Here is a 25,586-nt window from a genome sequence, read left to right as displayed (position 1 = left end):
AGCCTTGCCTAGAAAAGGCACTATGGGGGTGGCAAGAGCCTTGGCCAGTATTTGAAAGCCTAAGGGTGACAGGTGCAAGTCGTCTTTAGCAAAGCAGCGTGGCTTGTCCAACATGTCATCCCAGGCTGACAGACACTGGATCCCCTTTGAATGATACCAGAAGCTTAGCCAATTGTTGAAATTGATATTTTTTTCTCTATACCGTGGTATCATTCCTGGTGAGGGCAGGATGCTACTCAGGGTCAGGGTCATACCAGCTACATGATCAGAGAGCTCCTCCATGTTTCTTTTCATGTAGTCCAGGGAGGTATGGCTCAGGTCATTCACACCAACATGGACAATGACAGAGTCATATTTGTACTTGTTCTGGAGTGACCTGAGTGCTTGTGTTATGTGGCGGATCCTGGCACCCAACAGGCAACTAACAGTAACCTTCTCCTTCTTCAGCCTAGTGAGTGGGACGTCAATGTCTATGTGAGACTGGTGGTGTGATGCAAGTAATTCCTTTCTCCTCTTGACTGTCTGGTCAAGTTTTGGGTTGAGAGAGCTTAGCCTCCAGTTTGGCTGTATAATTGCATCTATCGCATGTATTAGTATTTGGTGGAAGGAGGAGAGGGTTGTCTGTGTACATGAGGCAATTGTAACATTGTCTCAAAATGCCCAGATTCACCAGTTGGACTGGATAGTACACCTGAAATTGCCCTTTGGACATGCCTGGATAGGTACAGTGGACTGTTTTACTGATTGGCTGGTAAGGTCGAATAGAGAGCCTTGTCCTTCTCTACAGTATAGGTGGGTCTAGTGTCAAGGTTTATTAGTGCTTGTTTTGGGCAAGTGCAGGGATGAGAAGTGAATGATTTGAGTGCTTAATAGGTTCATAGGTTCATAGGTTAGTACTAGACTAACTGCCCTTGCGAGCCATTTTAAGCCTAGCCAATTATCCCTTGTGAGACTCAAACCCTGCACCTTGTGTTTGGAAGGCAAATACCTTAACCATTAGGCCACCCTCCCATAAGTTAAAAGTTTGTCTAGTTCCAAGGGAAAAATTGAAGGGTAGACTTTGTGGAGCCTGGAATAGTTATACCCCTAGAAAACCAGGCAAATGTGGGTTTTATAGCAGGGAAATGAAAGAGATGAAAATTAGCCCAAAATGGCCAATAAACTAATTATTACTGGGCTGAAACCACTCCTCCAGGGACAGATAGGCTGCTCAAAGCTCCCTCCCTCCCTCACAGTGAACAGAGAAACTTCCTTCTATCCAAGTAAGGTATGGGCAAACACAGAAACTTGTAACACAGCCCTGAATTCAGCACTAACTTGAAAACTGAATTGCCAGAGCACGCAAAAAATATTAAGAAAAAATCCAGACATTCCATGAAAAACTATACAGTTGAGAGGTATGTTCTCAACCAAACCTCCAAATGCCTAGTTTCCATGAACCACATTATGTTGACCAAATAACTAGTTGCAGAGTGACAGGTATCCATATGTGTACATTTCTATCTAGCTATATCTATATGTATATCTATCTATATCTATCTCTATACTATATCTAGCTACCTATCTACATATATACATATATATATATATATATATATATATATATATATATATATATATATATATATATACATATCTTGTGTGTATGTGTGTGTGTGTGTGTGTGTGTGTGTGTGTGTGTGTGTGTGTGTGTATATATATATATATATATATATATATATATATATATATATATATATATAAATATATATATATAGATAGCACCTTCAGATTATTGAATGGACGGAATGTAGAACCATGGATCACCGAGACAAAAACATTGTTTTTTAGAACATCAAACTGTTTGCATGGAGATTGCCGTAGGGAAAAATTCCCACTCAATGTAAGTGCGACCTCATCCTTGCTATATTTAAGTAGCAGAGGGTGTGGGGGGTGCAGGGATTATTTAGGCTGTGATGTTCCGGCAGTTTGACAATCTGGAGTAGATATATATATATATATATATATATATATATATATGTATATATATATGTATGTATGTATATATCTAGAAATAGATATATATATAGAGAGAGAGATACAGAACAGATACATAAAATACACAGATGTCAATGTCAATAATGTCGGTAGAAGAAGGTTGCTATGCCAATTTCCTGTTTCTTTACTAATGACAGGGACAATTTTTTGGGATTTGCACATTTGACTGTTTTCCTTGTCTTCTACTTCTTCAGGCAAGCAAAGGAAATGACTTCCTTCTCTTTTTGACTTTGATGTTCAGACAGAATTTGTAGACATTGCAATGGGATGGTTGTACCTCTGGAATTTCTTCTCAATCAAAACTTTCTGATTCTGAGGAAAGTATGGTTTCCGATTTCCTTTGATGATTTATCTTTTTCTGTCACCTTATTTAAGATGAAAGAGTTTTTTATTTATTTATTTATTTATTTTTTGAGCAAAACAAAATTCCTGTGGAACAGAGAATCTATTATGACTTGTTACAGTTGGGTATGCCTAAATCTGTATCTCTTCCGCCTATCTTCCCTGTGTCATAGAATGTTTCTCTGATTCTATTTTGCCTAATAGTCAACTTGTCTGACAAGTTATACAAGGACTCTCGGTTTCACAAGTATAGGTTTTTCTACCCTAAAGCAGATCCAACAGTAATTTCTCTTTCTAAAAGTCCTTGTGCTAAACAAATTGTTGCTGCTAAGCCCATTCCCTCTCAAGGATGGGAATACTTTTGACAGGTTGGGAAAGAAAGGGCATTGTTGTGTTGCTTTAAGTATCTAGAGTTTAACCTGTCAAACTTGATTTAAGGGGTGACTCAAATATTTCTTCCGTCCTATTTTAATGCATATAAACAGTTTCCTTCTTCAGCTTCATTTCATAATAATCAGTTTAAGCAGCAAGGAACAGTTAAACAGACATTTAAAAAGCATTGGAAGGAGGCTTCAAAAAGCAAGGATAAATGTTTCAGAATCAAGGGTTGATGTCCCAGTCAGCATGACTATTTGCCTTTTCTGACCCACCCCCTTCTCACCCTGGTAACTTATCAATACTTCTAAAGCTTCATCTTCATTGTAGGTACCAGACTTTGACAGACAAATGGGTTTTAAATGTAATTCATGAGGGGTAAACTTGACAATGGAAGCCTTGTTCCTGTTTCAAGACATTCCTTCTTGCCCTGTGAATCAGTTATTCTTGTTTCCTCCCCTTCTGCATTAAGTTCCTCTTCAGAGAGTAATGATACCAGTGCTTCCCTTTAAGATGGGCAAAAGCTTTTATTCAAGGATTTTCTGCTACCAACAGTGGAAGGATTCTGGAGGCCTGTGATGAGACTTTCCTTTCTAAATCTTTTAGTCAGAATTCCAAAGTTCAGAATGTTTCCATGCTGTCCCATTTGCCCCTCTTCCCTCCTCTTGCTTTCATGCTAAAGCTAAATTTAAAAGATACATATCATCGCATTCCCATTAGTGAAAAATTCAGGTACTATATTTTTTAACATTTGCTGTGTCTGGCTTACATTATCAGTTCTCTTCCTTATCTTTTGGATTCACCACTGCACCAAGGGTATTCACAAAGTGTCTGTCTCTAGTCATTGCTTAATGCAGACTTCACAGACATCAATGCATTCATACCTTCCCATACTTAGATGATTGTCTTATCTTTGCAGACTCTATTTCTAGCTGTTGAATCTTTAGAAACTGTACAAAATTGTTTACTGAGTCTAGGTTTTCAAGACAACTTTCAAAAATTGTCTCTCATCCCTTCTCACAGAATTGTATTCATGGGATGTCTGTTAGATTCTACCCTGGGAAGCAATTTTCTTCCTCCAGACAAAGTAGAGATACTTCAACAATTCTTAATGAGTTTTGTTAATCAGACCCTGGTAATCTGTGAGAGAATTTCTTATTTGCTGCCTTTGGACAGACACCATAAGTAAAATCTAGTGGTACCTCAGATAAGTCTAGACTCAGCTTCTACACCCTTTATATTTTCAGATCCTGGTTTTGGGATTTGTAAAGAGGGAGATTCTATGGTGGGAAGATCAGATTTTGCATTACAGGTCTCCCATTCTTTCTTCTAAGCTCCTTCAGTCTATCTCTACAGATGCATCAGAGGTGATGAGGTGAGCAGTCTCCAAAAGGAGCAAAAATGTAAACTCTGTGGAATCCTTTAGACAGACATACAGAAGTACATAAATGTCAGAGAAATGTTGGCAGTTATCTTATGTTTTGGAAGACTTAAATTGTCTGTGGTTCCCAAGACCTCTGCAAGTTGACGTGGACACCACCACAGAGAAGTGGTGCATAAACAAACAAGGGTGTACCGGATCTCACCCTCTTTGCAGACTTGTTATGGCAGCCTGGGAGATAGCAACTCATCAACAGAGTTTGACTCTTCAAACTTCATATATTCTGTCATAAAAAAAATTGATTTCAGACAAGCCCAGCAGGATCAGGATAGGCCGCCACAAATGGTAACTTCATCCTTTGTTCTTCCTAGAAATGATCCAAGTGTGGGGAACACCTCAAATACATCTGTTTGCCTCCAGCCAAAACAAATAATTAAAGAAATTCTGCTCCAGAAGTCCTAACAAACAAGTCTGGAAGACAGATACCTTGTTATTTCCTTGGATAGGAATATTTCTGTGTACCTTTTCATTCTTTCCACTGATATCCTGGGTTCTTATATAGAGCCAGAATGATTTTCCAGAAATCATGGTGATGACTTTGTTTTGGCCCAGCCAGCATTTATTTTTCTTTCTTTTCAATCAGGCTAAGGCTAATGACCACAGGCTTCCCCACAGAATGGAATAGGTCATACAAGATGTGTTTTTGAAACACTCCAATCTAAAAACTCTTTAACTAACTGCATGGATGATAACATTGTAATATATTTTAGGCTCCCTTTTCTCAGGATGTGCAAAGGTACTAGTAGAAAAAAACTGCTACTAGGAAATCAAATATGTGTAAGTGGGAAATATTTTCTAGTTGGAGCTAGAAAAAGAACAAGTATCCTTATCAGGCCCTAGCTGCTTCTGTTTCTTGATTATTTGTCTTACTTGCTGTCTACTGGTCTTTCTTATTCCTCTATCAATGTGAATTTTCAGCCATTTCTGCTTGTCTTCTATTTCATACACACTTTTCTACCCATACTCAAGTCGAACAGTTTTTGAAAGGAGTGTTGCACATCCATCCATCTAAGAAACAAGTGGCTCCTTCTTGGGATCGTAGGTTTGTGCTTGAAAATTTTACAAGTTTTTCCATTTGAACCAGTTCTTCAGACTGAATTAAGATTTATTTCAGAATTAATCCTTCTTTTATGGCTTAGGTGGTCTCAGAGTTTTCTTTAAGGTGGACTATTAATCTCTCCATCTTCTTCCCTGATTCAAAAAACAAGGGAGACTTTTTTTCACACTGGATGTCCATAAGCAGCTCAGACACCTAGAGAAAATTCAACCCTTCAGTAAAACTGATCAGCTATTTATCTGCCATGAAGGTAAAATGAAAGGACAGCCAGTATAAAAACAGACTGTTTACAGAGTGTTGACTCATGCTATCATTTTTTTGTTATACTGATCGCAATAAGTCACATCCAGGCAGGGTTACAGTCCATTCCACAATGGCTTTGGATTTTTTTGTTGCCTTCTGGAAAGATGTGCACTCTGTAAGCATATTAAAGGCAATAACTTGGTCATCTGTACATACAGCTCCAAAGCACTACAAACTGGATTCCTTTTCTATGTCCAGAACTGGCTTTGCTAGGACCATTTTGCTGGGTTTCCCAGAGTTTTAATGTATTTTTTTTGCCTCCCATCTTAGCTTCTCTGATATTGTAATCTACCCAAATACCATGGACTACTGCAACAGTGATCTATATGTTGAACATAGTAAATTTGGGTAAGTAACTTTGCTATAATAACAGATGTTCTAATAAATCACTACTACAGTAGCCACCCTCCATCCAGGCCCCTTATTTTATTTTTTTTTCCTTTTGTATTGCCAGCGTGAGGAAGAACAGTTTAACACTAGGGTTGTTTCCTAGCATTGTTCTTTCAGGGCTCTTGCCTCCCTTCATAGGCAAAAAAAAAATGCTCCGAGGATATCTGCACTTGAGCTGTCTTTATTTGGAGTTCTTGTCATGCACTTGACAGTCAGAGCAAGTGGAAGGCACCCGTAAGGTTTGAAAGCTGGCCAGTCACAATAGTTAGGATGCAAATAGCTTACACTACAACCACAGTGATCTATTAGAATATTTACTGTTATGGCAAGTTTGCTTTCATAGCTGTACTTTCCTTGCTCATTGTTCAGCCTTTCCTATCACCATTTGTCTTCTCCTTGAATATTTGTGTCGATCTACAGTCCGCTCCAACTTTTGTGTGTATACCAACCCTGCCTGTGTGAGTCTGTGTTCTGCATTTGTCTCTCTGCCCCTGTTATCTGCTCTGCTCTCTGTATGCCATCATCAGGAAGGTCTCTGCATCTTCTGCACCTGCCTTTCTTTTATGAATCATGCACAAGAGGCGATTTCCCTTAAACGATACCCTTCTCCCTTTCACATGTTATGGTTATCCTTGTATGTTTCCATCAGCATGCTGTTCTCTCCCTCCTGTACTCATATCTGCTCCATTTCCTCATACTTACATGATGAACAGAGTCGACAATTTGTTTTGCATATCCACAGTGATCTGTGTCAGGGCTAGTATGTTGCTGTTCTTTTGCACTAATTGACCAATAGGGGTTGATTAGTTATCACAACTCTGTAAAAATACAATTCAAAGACAGGTGTGGCTGCAATGAGATATTCTTCATTATGGGCACATTAGCATGTCTTTGATCCACACACTAGTGCTGTTTGGACTGACTGTGCTGCTGTTCTCCTTAGAGGCACATATATCATGTTAGAAAAAGCACCTCCCAACACTCATGCACAAGCACACACAAGCACAACACACTCATACTTCTCAGACATTACCACACATACATCCTCATCCACTCATTAATAAACAAGTCCCCAGTTGATAATACTTACAGAAACACTAACCCATTCACCCACATGCACACTCCAACACACGCACACTCCAACACCCAATCACTCACACAGACACACACACACACACACACACACACACACACACACACACACACACACACACACACACACACACACACACACACACACACACACACACACACACACACACACACACACACACACACACACCACACGCATGCATTCATGTAACGTTATTCATGCTACTGCAGACATATAAACACATGTCAAAATCACACATACACACTATCACACATCCGCATCTAAGAACTATCCAGCACTGTGAGTACTTCCATTGGAGTGAGTGGGTAACAACTGTGTTTTTATTGCAGTCACTTTTGGCTGAGCAAATTGAGAGCTATGGACATTTCCAGTGGAGATTACATGGTTATTATCATTAGCCACTCCCCAAGACTCCTGCATTAGCAAACAGCTCTGCCTGAAAGTGAAAGACCACCCTCCACAATGAAGACCCTGCAAGGTGGTAGAGCAGTGTCTGAATCAGAGAAGTGAGCAGTGTCTGAATCAGAGAAGCTTAGGGCAATGGGAAATACTTCTGAGTTAAGGCTTCTCCATGTTCACTAGGCTGCACTAGCTGGCCTTAGCTGTGATATTCATTAAGTCAATTATGTGCCATACTGTAGTGCTACTCCTGCCGTACAGCAGTCCAGCACTGTATGTCGTGTTGTTGCCATGCCTTTACTTTCTTATGTGGCCCCTTGCTTATTATGTTGGCATTAAGCAGTTCTAATACATGTTTGATTCACTATAACCTGTTTTGTATGTCTAACTTCCTGATAATTAGCCCTAGAGAGCTGAACGTCACTTGTTTTTGAAAAACAGACATCATCTTTATCATCTTTGTTATACTATGCAGAAAATAATGAAGAAAAAATTAACTAATCACGCATGTTGAATTTGCAGCTGAATTGATCAGTTCATGCTGCATAATTTCTTTGTCAGCCATAAGAAGGAAACCACATAGCTCCAGATCATGATTATCAACTTACACTGTTTCATCTGTAAGAAACTCAACACAGCCAAAATACAGAATAAAAGACAGTCAGAAAAAAAAAAAACATAAAGAATGCACTCATCATCATCATCATCTTCTTTCGGCTGTTCCCATTGGGGGTCGCCACAGCGGATCATCTGTTTCCATTTCTTCCTGTCCTCTGCATCTTGCTCTGTCACACCAACCACCTGCATGTCCTCTCTCACCACATCCATAAACCTTATCGTAGGCCTTCCTCTTTTCCTGTTACCTGGTAGCTTCATCCTTAGCATCTTTTTCCCAATATACTCAGCATGCCTCCTCAGCACATGTCCAAAACAACGTAATCTTGCCTCTCTGGCTTTGTCTCCAAACCTTCCAACCTGGGCTGACCCTCTAATATACTTATTCCTAATCCTGTCCACCCTCGTCACACACAGTGCAAATCTTAACATCTTTAACTCTGCCACATCCAGCTCTAACTCCTGCCTTTTTATCAATGCCTGTCTCCAACCCATATAACATAGCTAAATGGATAAAGAATGTACTAATTAGTATATTTTACAATAGTTATCACTCTCCTCCTTTTCTGGGAATGGTATTATTCATATGTTTTATTCAGGACAGAGTACTCAATGGTACAAAAATGAAAGAGATTATCATAATACAAATAAACAATGAATGGACTGATGACTACCTTTTCGACTTGACCAATCACTACATATAGTGTTGAATGTTAACCTGCAGTATCATTTTTGATATTTGAGTACTGATCTTTTGTGTAAGTGTACATAGTCAGCACATCATGAAGGTGAAACCAGGTAAAAGTGAAAAACTTGTAGCAAATAGTACTCGCCAATGGTAGAAGCTACACAAAATTTTATTTATTTTATTAGTTTATTTTACATTTGTTGACCGGGCTAGTCTAACTGGATATATGCCCATTTTCAGTAGAGGCCCGGGGAGAAAAGCTCCAAGGAAAAAACTTACAATTTAATAGAGAATAACATCAAAACAGTTTTATACAGCAATGATTGCACCATAAAAGGAGTATAATTTTAGCATAATATGCTAGCTAAAGAAATTCTTAAAAGAATATAAAAAATAGAAGAAATAAAAGTTTTTTTTTTTTTTCAATTCTAACCTACTCTTAAGTTGGTTAACGTATACTGGATTTACATTTACAGTTTACATTTGTTGACTGGGCTAGTCTAACTGGATGCAAGTCCATTTCCAGTAGAGGCCCAGGGAGAAAAGTTCCATGTATTTGTACAGAGTAAATAGATGCTAAAAGAATAGAAGTTGTACAGTGTTGTCAAAGAAATCAAAGAAAATATAAGATAATACAAAAGTTTCAACTAATACTGTATAATAGTAATCCAGTTCTTTAAGGTACAGAGATAACTTTTACTTATATACATAAAATTTGTGTACTATAGGATATGTTGTTAATTTGTAATAGGTAGTAGATGAAGGAAGGGTGAGAAGAGTGAGTGGGGGGGGGGGATTAGTCAGGGTTAGTACAGGTGCATAGCCAGTGATTATTGAGATATGGTTTTAGTTGTTTTTTTAAAAAGAAAAAGAGAGGTCTGAGCTGTGATATCGGAAGGATGTTGATTCCTTAGTTTTCCTACAGAGTTGGAGAAAAAGGTGTCACCTGCTGAGTTGTTGGATTTAGTAGTATTAATCAGCAGTTTGTTTGAGGAACGTAGATTTTTGAGATTGTTATAAGGAGTGTTGAGGCTAGAGAGTATAGGAGTGTTGCTAGGTTGATACAGGGTCTTATGAGCTATTGTGAGCTGGTGAAATTGAAGCTGGTTAAGGAATTCTAGCCAGTTTAATTGTTTAAGATTAAGGCAGTGATGTGTTCTGAAAGGAGAGCCTGTAGCAAATCTAGCAATATTATTATAGGAAGTTGTTAGTTTCTTTAGGTTGTTTTTTGAGATATTAGTGTAAATGGGAATGGCGTAGAGCAGAGTGGATAAAAGGTGAGTTCTAGCTATAGCATTCCTTCTCACTTTATCAGTGCATTTGATAGTCAGGTATTGCTCTGAGGATCATATCTTGTCAGTTTGGAATAAATCCTGGTTGTAACTATCACTTTGTTAGGTACTCTAGCACAAATATTCTATTACAACTAAAATGGTGCCTCTACGGACCCTGGTAATTACCGCCCCATAAGCTTAACAAGCCTGGTCTGCAAAGCTATGGAGAGGATCATAATGGAGCTCATAAACAAAGATATAGGGGACTTGCAGACATTGGACCCATCCCAGTTTGGCTTTGTCAAGGGCAGATCATGCCTTTTGAACTTGGTCGACTTCTTCGAAACAGTCACCAAGGCCATTGATGAGGGAAAGGCAGTCCATACAGCCTACCTTGACCTTGCAAAGGCTTTCGACACAATACCCCACTCGGGTATTGTAGAAAAACTTACCAACTTAAATGTAAACCCATATGTCACAAGATGGGTTGCAAACTGGCTTAAGGACAGAACCCACAGGGTTAGAGTTGCTGGCGCTATATCAGACTCCAAGCCGGTCACAAGTGGTGTCCCACAGGGCTCGGTCCTTGGCCCCCTATTGATCGGCATCTACTTCTCAGAAGTACAGTCCAACATGGGAGGACTTTGGCTGACAAAGTTTGCAGATGACTGCAAACTGGGCGCCATAGTGGAAAGTGCATCAGACACGGATATCCTTCAGAGGGGACTCACGGAAACTGATAGCTGGTGCCAGAGCCATGGCCTGAAGTTAAACGCCAAAAAATGTATAGTCATACCCTTCGGGAAAAACAAGGTAACCCCAAGCTACCACATAGGTGGCAATCCTCTAAGCACAGAGCAGGTTATCAGGGACCTGGGGACCCAGGTTGACAGTGGCCTTTCTTTTGACATTGCTAAAGTGGTTAGAAAGACCTTCTACATTGCCCATCTGATCATGAAGGGATTCACATCCAGATCTAGAGAGGTCATTGTTCACCTGTACTCTTCACTTATCAGACCAATGATCGAGTACAATGCCCCATTCGGGATGTATCTCACTCGACATCTGCAGCAATTGGAAAGACCCCAAAAGTACCTCACCAAAAGGATAAAGGGACTACAAAATCTGTCATATGCTGCCAGATTGAAGAAACTCCAGCTCTATTCAGTCACATACCGTCTGCTCAGAGGTGGCATGTGCCTGACGTACAAGGCCATGTCCAACCAGGAATTAATGGACATGCTCCACCTCAAAAAATCCAAATCCACCAGAACCACTAGAGCAAGCGACTTAAACCTTAGCACGGATATAAATAGGAAGTGCTGGAGGGATAGATTTATCACTCAGAGACTCCCTATGCTGTGGAATAGAATCCTGGTCCATGTGAGGCAGAGCACCTCGCTGGCTCTGTTCAAGAGAAATCTTGACCTGTGGATGGGAGATCGTAGGTTTACCCCGGGAATCATCTCTGTGTCACTGCTGGACAGAGGCACAACAAACTAATGGGCACAGTATTTTTTTCATATAAGGGGTGGCGCAAGCCGCAAAACTCTGGGCTAGGCTTATAAATGCCTTAGGGCAGATAGCCTAGTATAAACCTATGAACCTATGAACCTATGAACTAACAATTGCCTACTACTGCCTAAAATGACATTTTTGCAATATTTTCTTTTTTTAACTTCCCAGATATTTTCAAGATGTTGGATTTTCTTTTTTTCCCTCCAAGATGTCTGTGGGCCAGTCTTGAAGACAGATAATAAATATTTGGTTTAAATAAAAGAAAAAAAATCATAATACAGGTTCTATAAGTGCAGCATACCAAATTTAAAACTTGCATTATGAATGAATCATGTGATAAAGGTATGCTTAACAAAATAAATACTGTGTTTGTATATTATGAATCTCATACCTGTCTTCTCGGTTGTGTCATTGCAAGGTTAAGAGCGCATTTTTAAATATAGCTGCATGCTGTCTGTGCACTCCAGCTAAAAAGTACTACACTGTTTCATCACTGTTTCTAACAAAATCTTCACAATAGCAACCATTTTTTCTGAAAAGTGGAAGAGACACACTTAGGATGTAAAGAAACTATATTGTTTAAGGCAGGTGTTTTTAGTGTGGCATCTTTACATCCATTAACTCATTAATACCCATGTGACATGTAATGTCACACCCCTTACAACCTGCACACATCCATGCATTCCAGAGCATTTTCTGGGAAGTCAGCATAAAAGGCGTACTACAAAGAAATGTATACATTTTATGAACAATAAGTTATCAATCACAAAATAAACATAAATGCTATCAGTAAAAAGTCTGCTTTGAATTGAATAGTACAGATTGTCATATCTTGAAAACTGTACAATGTGGAGGTAAATTTTCAACTTACATTGGTTTATGGCTAGACACAAGCTTTCATATTTATTTATTTATTTTTTTTGCATTTCTTAACCGGGTTAGTCCAACTGGGCCCAGAGAGCCCGTTTTCAGCAGAGACCCGAGGAGAAAAGCTCCAGGAAAAACCTAACGATTCAAGTTGTTACAATACTTCACAGTACAAAAACAGATAGAAATATACAATACAAATATACACAAGGCAAAAGTACAGTATTTTCAGAATGCAGTAACAATATGTTTGAGAAATTTGGTTTAGCATTAAGTTATTTACAAGGAATGTGGCAATGCCTAAAATAAAAAAAAAATGTAGTAACATCATGGCATAGTACAACAAAGATGCATTTAATAGCATAGGTAATAACTGCAGAGAGAGTAATATATGTAAACATTTTAAGTAGATACCAGACAGATATGTTAATTGAGAGAAGAAAAAGTCATTAGGTAATTTCCTGACAAGTACAGATCCAGGCATGTTAGAAATGAATTTTCAGTTGCTTTTTGAATTTGACACTTTTGGTAGTGGAGCAAAGGGACAATGGAAGTTTATTCCATGAGTATGCAATTGAATGATTGTAAAGTTTTTTTCAATATTTTTGTTTGGCTTGGTCACCTGCAGAAGGTTTTGTTGTGTGCTTCTGAGGTCACGATTGGGTGTGTAGGGTATAAATATGGATGTAAGGGCAGGCCAGGAGTTGGGGCTATTTAGGATGCTGTGGGCAGTTTGTAGTTGTTATATTTGAAGTAAGTGGGGGAGTGCAGGCCATCTTAAGCTTTTCAGGGATATACAATGATGGATTTGTAGCTATTACTGGCTGTGAATCTGTCTATCTTGTTATAAGTGGTTTCTGATTTGGTTAACAGATTATTTTGAAGGTTAGTACGGGAGCAGCATACAACAGGGATGGTAGAATAAATGTTTCAGCCAGTATAGGTCTATATTTGTTAGGTATATATTTCTTGTTGTGATATAGAAGACCTAGTTTTTGATTGGAATTTTTGATACAGTTTAAGATATGTAGGTCAAATTTTAACTGGTCATCTACAGTAAAGCCAAGCAATTTGGTGTTTCAGTAGGTAGTGATTATTGTATTATCTGAGGATGAGATGGTGAAGTTGTCTTTAGCTGGATTGAGGTTTTTTTGGAAGGAAATAGAGCAGCTTGGTCTTTTTTGGGTTGAGAAGCAGGTTGTTTTCAGTTATCCATTGTTCTACTAGGTGCAGAGATTGTCAGTGACAGTGTGGGGATTTTGTATATAGTCAGAGGTGTTAATAACTGTGGAATCGTCTGCGTACTGTATTAAGGTAGAGAGGAGGCAGGAGACATGGAGGTTATTTGTAAATATATTAAAAAGTAGGGGCCCCAGAACAGAACCATGTGGAACTCTGGTCTTAACAAGATGGAATAGGGAGAAGGATGTTTGTCATCTGACAGACTGATATCTGTTTGAGAGGCAGTTGTTAAACCATGAGGTAGTGGAGGTAGAGAGTTGTAGGCTGGAAAGATTGTTTAGGAGGATGGGATGGAAAATGGTATGAAATGTTTTGGATAGGTCAAGGAATAGAGCAGATATGAGTTTATTATCATCTCTTGCTTGGGCAGTGTTGTGTGTGAAAGATAGGAGGGCAGTAGTAGCACTGTGCGAGGGTTAGAAACCATGCTCTGTGGGTGTAATTAGGTTTGCCTCTAAGAGGTGGTTTAGGATTTGTCTATGTATACACTTTTCCAGTATCTTGGATAAGGGGGATAATATGGCAATAGGCCTGTAATTTGAGGGTTCTATAGAATTTCCTCCCATATAACAGCAACAAGTTCCTTTCTATGTACTGTATATGGCTACTAAGATATTTACAGAAATATGAAGAACTGGGATTTATATAATTAACAATACATATAACCATGAATACCTATCATGCTGCACAAAACAGAGTGCAGATATCAATCCCAGTTTTCTTTAGCGTCATCTGTGGTTTCAACAGATGTCATCTAATCGTTTGTAAGACACCCTCGTTTAGAAATATTATGTGGATATGAAAATAGTTAATATTTTCATAATTACTAGCAAATAACTACCAATCTCTCCAGTATAGTGTACTGTAATTGCACATTGATAATGCACTTTTCTTTCTCACACCAAGGCGTTTTACTCTATTCCCCTTAATGACATGTAGGTCTCTCAGTTACGAAAACATGAATGCAAATATATAAATATGAATAATAATAAAGGGAAATCAGCGGTTAGTTTCTCAGCTGCAAAACATCTGAGATTAACAATCTTAGAATAACTTTGTTAATTACACCTTGCACTTTCTAATACTGCTTATTATTAATTGGTGATTCACTTTGTTAAGAAATACAGACTCAGAAAATATCTGGATGTCATAAGGAGCTATGGGTGTTAACTGGAAGAATACAAAAAAGGCATTTTAGCCTTGTATGATATACACACCACCAAATCAGACTTCTGTGTTATATGTAAGCATCCAAACATTTTACGCACTACCAAAATGTTTTTATTTTTTTTGGGGGGGGTTGGGTTGACACATTTGCATCCCTTAATCGTAGATACTACCAAAATAGCTTCTTTTTTGTCATGTTTACATCCATTAATTGTGCACATCAGCAACATTTCAAAGTAAGGTACATCCTTTCATTTACTGTGATTAAAAAAAATAAATCTCTCAAATCAGTTTGAAGATATTTTTATTATGTGATGTGAAATAACATTTTTCATAAAGTGAAGGTCAGCTAAATGTATGCGCTATTGTTTATTTCCCAAGAACACTTATTTGATTATTTTCAAGATCGGCCCAGGCAGAAAAAAAAATTAAAGAAATGTCCCTCTAGATGGAGCTGATAGCCATAATAAATCTGTCCATAGCAAAAAAAAAAAAAAAAAAAAAAATGTTATTTTTTTGTTATATATTCCACCTCTTTTCACTTTAAATGAATGCTGTATAGGCATTCACAGCCTGTAATCTTATGTTGGAGTAGAGTAATAATTTAACAATGATGTATTTGTTACCCAGGTAAATTAACGTGTTCACATGAAAATGTATCAAGCCTTATTGTAGGTACAAATAACTGTAAAACAATGACTAGAGACACAAAATTATTAATAAGAATGTCAGTAAGAAGACAGCTAATACAGTCCTTTCACATTGTTCTGCAAAAAATGTTAGAAGTTGTTTAGCTATATGTGTAAATGACAGAGCACAAATACATATGCTATGCACATAAAATACACCAACATTAGATACAGAACACCGCAATGTACTGTTGCTGATGTCGGCATCTATTAGTTGTGCTGCAGAGGAACATTTATGAAGTACTGACCTGACACTCACAGCAATGCTCATTCCAGCAGCATTATGAGTGGTGACAGCACAACATGGCAGTGAATAAGTAGGGAATGTGTGGAGAATATATTCACATGTCAAGTCACACATCATGGCAGCCACTGGTATCACCCAGCAGAAGCAGTTTATGATCCTTGCAATGTGATGAATTATACAAAAGGAACACCTCAAGACACTCCGAGCACCCTGAATCCAAACAGTGCTGTCAGTAATCCATACAAGGTATTATATTAAATGGAAGGTACAAAGCAATACGGCCTTGGCGCTCTGAAGTAGAACAGAGCAACCTTGATCCTTTTGGGGTGATCTATAATATGAAAGGTACATCTGAGGCACCCTAGGCACCTTGAAGAAGAACAAGGCAGTCGGTAATCTGTGCAATGTGCTGTATAGTGTTAAAGATATACATCAAGGCACACTAAAGATAAACAGGGCAGTCTGTGCTTTTAAGGAGGTGTATAATATAAGGGGAGCACACCGAACAGCCTTTACTCTGTGAAACAGCAAAACAATGTGAATTATTGTCCTTAGACTGATTACACAACTGTAACAAAGACAAAAAAGTGGTATACGCAAACAAAGTTAACGAATAAAGCTACAGGAGTAGGACGCATCACTGAATGCAGTTCACCTGGTTTCTGACACTGGTAAGTCAGCTGAGAAATAGACCACAGAACAGGCAGAAGAAAAGGCTCACTGTGAGGAAGGTTTCAACCTCACTCAAGGTGCAGTAAACATGGAACGTATAATAAGTAGCAGTGTACAGAAGACACAGCCCCATTTCTAGTGAGAGAAGACAGATCCTCGCAGAACAATGACTGCTTAAAACATTTCCTGAGCAGTCATTTGGCCAAATATTTGCCTATATTCCCACTTAAGAAACTTGCTTTTGGCATCATATTCTAGACAAAGTGCAGACAGTTATGTATAGAAGAAACATAATGCACAGTACAAAACTTTTCCTGCAAATACATCTCTGTCATTATAACTAGTCATTATGTCTACAGCATTAAATCCACTGCTGAAAAATATGCCTCTCAACTTTTTAACTAAATTAGCCATAACAAACTCATGCTCAATAAAAAAAAAAAAAAAAAAAAAACTATGCTGCCCGTCACCAAATAGACTTTCATCAGTCCTTCAAAAGGAGAATAAATTGAAACCACATCTTACAATAAGTAACTTAATATGGCTAGTCAGGCATTCAATTTCTAATGCCTTGTCAATAAAACCAAATCAGAAATTATCAGTTTACTTATTCATTTGGGCAAAACAGATCTCCCACTTCCTTTCATCTGAAGATAGAATGGCAATTCTTAAGGGAGTCTTGCTCACCCACCTAGAATATGTTTTCCCCATAGCAGCAAATGCCTAAGAAAAAAGCAACCTTGATTCCCTACAGACTATTGCTATAAACATTTGTATATGTAGCCTTTAAAGAGCATCACTGCACTGTCTTAACTAAAGCAAAATGGTTACTAGTATGACAAAAATGCACCGTATTAGTAGAAACCCTTATGTGTGTGTGTGTGTGTGTGTGTGTGTATATATATATATATATATATATATATATATATATATATATATATATATATATATGGGTCTACCTGATAACACCAACAATCCAAAACACCGACAACGAAATAACTGACATGAAAAAAACCGACAAAAAAAAGTTAAAAAAACGAAAAGTCACATGCCCGACAAACCAAAATCCCGACAATCAACAAAACAGATACCTTTCCTGAAAAACACACATACAACACAAGCACACCAAAAACCTTACAAACCTACACTAAACCTTACATACACAACTATCTATGCACTAACTTTAACCCAAACCATGACCCTAAGGTCCGTCACTATCGCTCACTTACCTTACCCGCACCCTAACCCTAACTCACTTAACCTGCCCCTAAACCTAAAGTCAGTTGCTATCGCACACTTACCTGACCCACACCCTACCCTAATGTCTGTCACTACCACACACTTACCTTAACATGTCAATGTTCTCAGTGTCGGGATTCTCAACTGTCAGTCTTCTCCATTGTCGATCTTCTGGTGTCGGTGTTCTCGTCGTCAGCATTGTGCACTTTTGGCATTTTCAGGAAGACCTATATATATATATATATATATATATGTACACATATATATATATATATATATATATATATATATATATATATATATATGTACACATATATATATATGGTTCTACCTCACTTCAACGACACGCCGGAACATCGACACGGAAATCGCGAGCCCCAGAAGATCGACAGCGCAGAAGACCGACACGACAGGACCTAGAAGATCGACAAGCAGAAGATCGACCCGACGGATGAAAGCACCGACGCCGAGGATGCCGAAATGGGAAAAGGCTGTGTAAGTATGCGGTAGTGACAGACGTTAGGGTGCGAGTAAGGTAAGTGTGGATAGGGGTGGGTTAAGTGAGTTAGGGTTAGGAGCGGTCAGGTAAGTGTGCGGTAGTGATTGTGTTTGGGTTAGGGGCGGGATAAGTGAGTTAGGGTTAGGGAGCGGGTCAGGTAAGTGTGCGGTAGTGATTGTGTTTGGGTTAGGGGCGGGATAAGTGAGTTAGGATTAGGGAGCAGGTCAGGTAAGTGTGCGGTAGTGACGGACCTTAGGGTTAGGGTTTGGGTTAGGGTTGTAGGTAGTTGTGTATGTGAGGTTTAGTGTGGGTTTGTAGGGATTTTGGTGTGCTTGTGTTGTGTATGTGGTTTTTGGACGGGGAATGTGTTTTGTTTGTTGATTGTGGTGTGTGAAGTGTATGAGGTTTCGTGTTTGTGTACCGTCGGTTATTTCGTTGTCGGGCATGTGGAATTTCGTGTTTTTGTACTGTCGGTTATGTGGTTTCGGTGATTGCATTGTCGGTGTTTTGGTGTTTCGTTTATGTGAGGTAGAACCATATTTATTTTATTTTATTTATTTTATTTTACATTTGTTGACCGGGCTAGTCTGGCTGGATAACGAGTCCATTTTCAGCAGAGGCCCGAGGAGAAAAGCTCCACTATCTACTAATACATTACATACAACTAGGTCACTTAAGAAATACAGCTTATAGGGAATATAACATTGCAAGAGAGAATTCAACAGTAATAAAAACAAATTTTCCTGAGGAAAGAAATGTACTGTTTGTTAATTCCAACAAATTTTGCAGAAAAGTATATAATACATAAAGTTCTAATAGTAGTATATATATATATATATGTAAAGAAGGAATCTTTTCCCTGCTGAACCAGCAGACTAACAAAAAAGTACAAACTACAACCTGAGATCACAGTCTCTCTCCCCTCTCCCTTCTTACCTACCACATGAAATACATTTCACACTGATATCTACTATTTTTCAACAATGGCCTTGTGTACTGGATTTATTTGTGATGCATCCAAGGATATTGTTGGGGCCCATCGATGTAGTATTTTTGATAGTACTTTTATGACTTGGTCTTGTGTGATAGCTTGTGTGATAGCTGGAGGTCAGCCAGTTCCAGGTATTTCTAGAAGGACAGATGACGGGGAGAAATGGGTAAAGTTAAAACTAAATGTATCACCCAGAAGGATTGCTATATCTTCAGCCTCTGTGTAGTCAACATAGTTCATAATCAGCTCAGTACACTGCTGCATTGTGCTTTTGACATTACGAAGAGAACTAAAAATGCCTTACAATTGTTCTTGGCTTTGGTAGCTATTTTGCCACAAACTTCACTTTGTTGGATTTTATTAAGCTCCTGAGTTCTTTGTTTACTTCAATGACAAGGACTCTAGCATTCTGGGAATTACTCCTCTTACCTTTGGTCAAAATTAATTTATTTTTATTATAAAGCTTGCTGATATTATGATGCCTCTATGTGGCTTTGTTTCTGTGATGTTCCCTGCACTTATTCCTATGGAGGTACAGCTGCATCTATTCATCTTTTTACTGGTGGACTGTGGTGGTGTACATTTCTACATATTCAGTGGAGTTAACTGGGTTTGGTGAGGATTTGAAACTTGTCAGTGTATCAATAAGAAGGTAGTTTGTCTTAAAGAAATTTTTAAAGATACCTTAGTTAAAGGAATCTCTGTTTTTCATTATTTATTTATTTTTATTTAACATTTGTTAATTTGGAATGTCCGGCTTGGAACGAAGCCAATTTTCAGCGGAGGCCCAGGGAGAAATACTCCAGATGCATGTCTTTTGAAGGAAATTGCATCACTGTCAGCCCTAACAAGTGATAAAGATACACAAGGGATGGTGTAAGATGCTGCCGCATTAGTAAGAATAAGATCCAGGATGTTATTCTAACTTGCAGGTTCTCTGACTAATTGTTCCAGTGCATCTGTATTGACAAAGTCCAGGAATCTCTATGCTTGTGCAATAGTGGTGTTGTACATTCTCCAGTCTATAGCTGAATAGTTTAGATCACCTAGGAAAATTGGACTGAGTTTAATACTGAGTGATCCTACTTCTACACCTAGGCATTGTGGCTTTCTTGTGTTGAGGGAGCTCTTTAGCTAGCTAATATATGGTATGGAACTATTCTTTGGACATGAAGACGCTCTACTGCATCATGCTGCTTTACCAAGCTTGATGTGAGTTTCTTCTGGATGTAGATTGATACACCTCCACCTTTTTTCCCCTCCTGTGCAGTAGCTGGTCTAAATGTGTGGAATGTGTTATAGCCCTGCCCAGCAGGAGTGTTCTCCACTATTTTAAACCATGTCTCATTCACTTTGCTACACAGATGTCAATGTATTCCAGGGTGAGAATGGTTTTTAGGAAATGGACTTTCTTCATATTCTTTCCCATCCTTCTTAAGTCTCTGTGCATTTAATATTAATATTCTGTCCCTGGTCCCTTTTCTCTAAGCTCATTTATAAACCGTACTCAGTCCTCTGTGCCTTCCATTCTATTCGCAGTCAATAAGCATATTCTTATGTCTCTCTCTCTACTCACTCTCTCACTCCCCTTTCTTTTATGTACACACATTATACAGTGTCCTATCACAGCTTGCATTCAGATATACAAAATCAGTACTGGTAGTATACAGCAGTGGGACAATTTATTCATTACTGTAACTCCAGTATCCATGTATATCTTAGGAGATTTGCACTGTAACGTTAATGTGATCCCCTGTGTGATGTCCCCACAGTGAGCCAGTAATCAAGGAGCCTGAATCCTAACCCCTGACACTGGAGAGGGATGTGCACTTGGAATAGAAATGGATACACTCAGTATTTCCAGATGCAGACTTCCCTGCATCAAGCACAATCTACCTTAAGGACACACAGGGAACACACTCAGTGTGGGGTCTGGATCTCTCTATTTGTGTCCCTCCAGGTCCCCAGTAAGACTCCCAACTGGTACAGCCGTAGGGTTAGGTCATCAGCCGAGTGTCCAAGTCAAGACCTCCAGCACTCTTTCTGTAAGCCTAGTGCTTGGTGTCCCTCCTATAAGTAGATGACACACACACACACACACACACACACACACACACACACACACACACACTGTGAGTTTCTATTTTTCACACATACACACACACTCTTGGGAAAGACTGGTACAGATTTATCTGCTGTATCCTCTTCTGCCCAGAGTATAAGGTAGTTATCACCTGCACCAAACTCTCCACAATTAGCTACTTTAAGGCCCTTAACAAAGGGTGTCCAATTATACTGTGTAATATTAATACTAATACAAATGGTAGTAGTTGACCAAGACAGCTAGGCCTTCTGGAGTAGCTCACACAGTATCACCAAAAAATATAAGCACTGCCAAAGGTTAAATACCTTCTACAAGGACCAGTCACAATAAAAGTTTTAAATATATTTAATAATAAATAATACTGTAAAACTCCACTGCCAATCATGAATAGACAGGTTATCCGCTGTGGTGACCCCTAACTGTGAAAAGCCGAAAGAAGAAGAAGAAGAATTACATGAAAATACTGAATATATATTTACAGTATATGACAGAGTTCAATTCACAGGAAATATTAAAAATAACACTGATGGACAGATGTATGTAAATAAAGAAAAACAGTGTCTAAACTAAGCTTCAGTATATTCCTGATGGACTCTACATGAGCAGTCTTTGTAGTCAGGTTCCCCAAAACAGAATACCCCATATTCAAAAATGACTCCTTGTATAATATAATATCCGACATGGCTTGCAGTATGACCTCATCTGGTCACCCAACTCTAGGTTCTCACAGTATCCCTCTTTGAAGCTGAGACAGGAACTTAGCATAGATGGCTACAATACACATCTAAATGTTTATGGCAGTGCCTGAGGCTTCCCCACTTTTTACTGATCTAATGAACCAAGGCTTCTTCCAGACCTCTGTCTCCGGTTCTATTCAGCACTGTGGGGTTACATTTTACTAGTTTAACAGCTCATTTACATTTCCCTTATTTTTCATAAATTAAGCTATCTGGTTAATCTCTGCTGTTCCAGTATCCTCTATTAGAAGGTATACATTTAATTGAGTTACAATAATACATGTACATTTATTTTCATTCCAGCAGGGTGATCTGTTGATACATTTTAACACAGGCAAATCACACAAACAGATTTTTAGCACAAGCATCTGTACAAATCAGTTTGATATACAAATGACATATAATTATTTACAAAATTTCAGATAGCTATGCTGGCACAAGTCATACATCCACTGCCCTACTTCTCCTTGCATGGTTGGCAGTACCTCCCATCACCACTCCCTATTATTGCTGTCCCTGGGGAAGGTGGTAAAGCCTGAAGGTGGGTGTCAGCAAGGCACTAAGGATCCTGTGAGTAAATAACCTTGAAACTTCTATGAATCCTATGAATCTATAAATGTTGTCATGTTTTTATACTTACATTACTTGTTCAATATCAATCTACAGTATTATGTTTATTGTCTCACTGGGCTGAAGAGGAAAAATAGTCTATCTGGATCAGTGTTCTACTATTGTTAATTAATTACAAAAATTAAAAAAAATATATAGATTGTTTGACATCTTCTACTACCAGTATTTTGTCTTGGTTAAAATAAGTGAATGCAGAGTTAAACATGCCATTTAGCTCTCTAAGAATCTCTCAGTGGTCATCTCATGTGGACTTCATTCTACTCACAGATTACAAAACCTGAAATGAGATAATCATCATCATTAGCTTGTGCATAGGAACTGGTAACAAGCACAATGTGTAAAGGTGTCTGCATTCCTTGATGTATGGAGAACTGTCTGACATATGCAGTTGTAACAACATACCACTGATGGCAGTACAGGCTCTATTAATGTACCCACCTGTGTTATACTTCAGTCTTAGTGTATAACTCTGGTACACAGCATATATGCTCTGAATTTTAACAGCATAGCTATCTATACCTTGTCACTCGTCTGCATATGAAATGGTCTCTGGCTGTTTTCTTGTTGTATATCAACATACTGCTTCTGTATTGTTTGATATTTTACCTGCACTCTATCTTGCACTGTCAGTATATACTGTATGTACTATAGTATATACTGCATTGCATCGCTCGGAAACTTGACACTGATTGAGCTAAAAAATAGCAATCACAGTATACAGATATTTTCACATTAACAATGTCGAAGCACTTATTAGTCTAAATTATTCCTCTCACACATACTTGAAGGCAGTGCTAATGTTCATTTCATCATTCATCACAAGATAGAAAAAATATATATCCACAATAAAATGAAATTGCTTACTCTGTAAACTTAACAGCAGGCATAGATCCAAGCCGTACATAGGAACTTTGTCCTCCATCTTCTTTCATTAGAAAAATCTCTTTGACATGGAACAGCTTCATTAGGTCAAAACCTGTCAAAAAGGTTACAGCACTTAAAAAATGTTCTTATGTTAAAAAAAAATGTCCTTCAAACATCACAAAAAACAAGAGAGCAAATAGGCAATTAAAAACAGAGTCAGAGATTTACAAGACTGAACACACATATCAAAACAAGGTACAGGTAATTTCAGAATGAGAAGCACCTTTTTGGAATTTTGTTTATGCAAATACATTTATTTATTTATTTATCTAAAATTTGTTTATCAGGAAAGTCCAACTGGGCCAGAAAGTGCACATTTTCAGCAGAGGCCCGGGGAGAAAAACTCCTCAAGTACAATCTTTCAAAAATCAAGCACAGATATTTTAAATCACAAAGAATCATATTACACTACAAAGGAGTGAAAATGTAATAAGAAAAGTTTAGAACATATGTTTCATAGTTGAGTGCAATGAAAAACAGTAACATGACTTGGAGAAAAATGTAAGGAGAAACTCATTAGTCATATTATTTGCTACAGAGATTTGAGACCTGAGACAATATTCTTCTTCTTTCGGCTGCTCCCATTAGGGGACGCCACAGCAGATTAACTGTTTCCATTTCTTCCTGTCCTCTGCATTTGCTCTGTCACACCAACCACCTGCATGTCCTCTCTCACCACATCCATAAACCTTATCTTAGGCCTTCCTCTTTTCCTTTTACCTGGCAACTTCATCCTTAGCAGCTTTTTCCCAATATACTCTGTATCCCTCCTCAGCACATGTCCAAACCAACGTAATCTTGCCTCTCTGGCTTTGTCTCCAAACCTTCCAACCTGGGCTGACCCTCTAATATACTTATTACTAGTCCTGTCCATCCTCGTCACACCCAGTGCAAATCTTAACATCTTCAACGCTGCCACGTCAAGCTCTGACTCCTGCCTTTTTTGTCACTGCCACTGTCTCCAACCCATATAACATAGCTGGTCTCACTACCCTCTTGTAGACCTTCCCTTTCACTCTTACTGGTACTTGTCTGTCACAAATCATTCCTGACACTCTTCTCCACTCATCCATCCTGTCTGTACTCATTCTTCACCTCTCTTCCACACTCACCATTAATCTGAACTGTTGATCCCAAGTACTTAAACTCATCCACCTTCACCACCTCTACTCCCTGCATCCTCACCATTCCTCTATCCTACCTCTCATTCACACACATATATTCTTAGTCCTGCTGACCTTCATTCCTCTTCTCTCTAGAGCATATCTCCACCTCTCCAGAGTCTCCTCCACCTGTTCCCTACTCTCACTACAGATCACAATGTCATCTGCAAACATCATAGTCCACGGGGACTCCTGTCTGATCTCATCTGTCAACCTGTCCATCACCATTGCAAATAAGAAAGGGCTCAGAGCTGATCCTTGATGTAATCCCACCTCCACCTTAAATGCATCCGTCACTCCCACCGCAGACCTCACCACTGTCACACTACCCTCGTACATATCCTGTACCACTCTTACATACTTCTCTGACACTGCTGACTTCCTCATACAATACCACAACTCCTCTCTAGGCACCCTGTTATATGCTTTCTCTAAATCCACAAAGACACAATGCAACTCCTTCTGACCTTCTCTGTACTTCTCCATCAACACTGTCAGAGCAAACATTGCATCTGTAGTGCTCTTTCCTGGCATGAAACCATACTGCTGATCACTAATGATCACCTCCCTTCTTAACCTAGCTTCTACTACTCTTTCCCATAACTTCATGCTGTGACTGATCAGTTTCATCCCTCTGCAGTTACTACAGCTCTGCACATCACCCTTATTCTTAAAAATTGGTACCAAAACACTTTTTCTCCATTAAACAATCTAGTTAAAAACTCCACTGCCATTTCACCTAAACACCTCCATGCTTCCACAGGTATGTCATCTGGACCAACAGCCTTTCTGTTCTTCATCCTCTTCATAGCTATCCTTACTTCCTCCTTGCTAATGCACTGCACTTCATGATTCACTATCC

General features: G+C 38.7%; 1 protein-coding gene across 1 annotated transcript in view; it reads right to left on the bottom strand.

Moving 5' to 3' along the window:
- The window catches only part of COL22A1 (collagen type XXII alpha 1 chain), a 2,341,282-nt gene that overhangs the window by 1,688,955 nt on the left and 626,741 nt on the right, over positions 1-25,586 (bottom strand). The window contains exon 5 of the mRNA XM_044067281.1: positions 23,502-23,613. Coding sequence (XP_043923216.1) covers positions 23,502-23,613 — 112 coding nt within the window. The remainder of the gene's footprint in view (positions 1-23,501; positions 23,614-25,586) is intronic.

This window comes from Protopterus annectens, chromosome 3.part1, assembly GCF_019279795.1.
Source record: "Protopterus annectens isolate FY-2018-M chromosome 3.part1, PAN1.0, whole genome shotgun sequence".
Classification (NCBI taxonomy): Eukaryota; Metazoa; Chordata; order Ceratodontiformes; family Protopteridae; genus Protopterus; species Protopterus annectens.
Note: the sequence above shows the minus strand (reverse complement) of the source record. Positions and strands in the feature narration are given on the sequence as shown.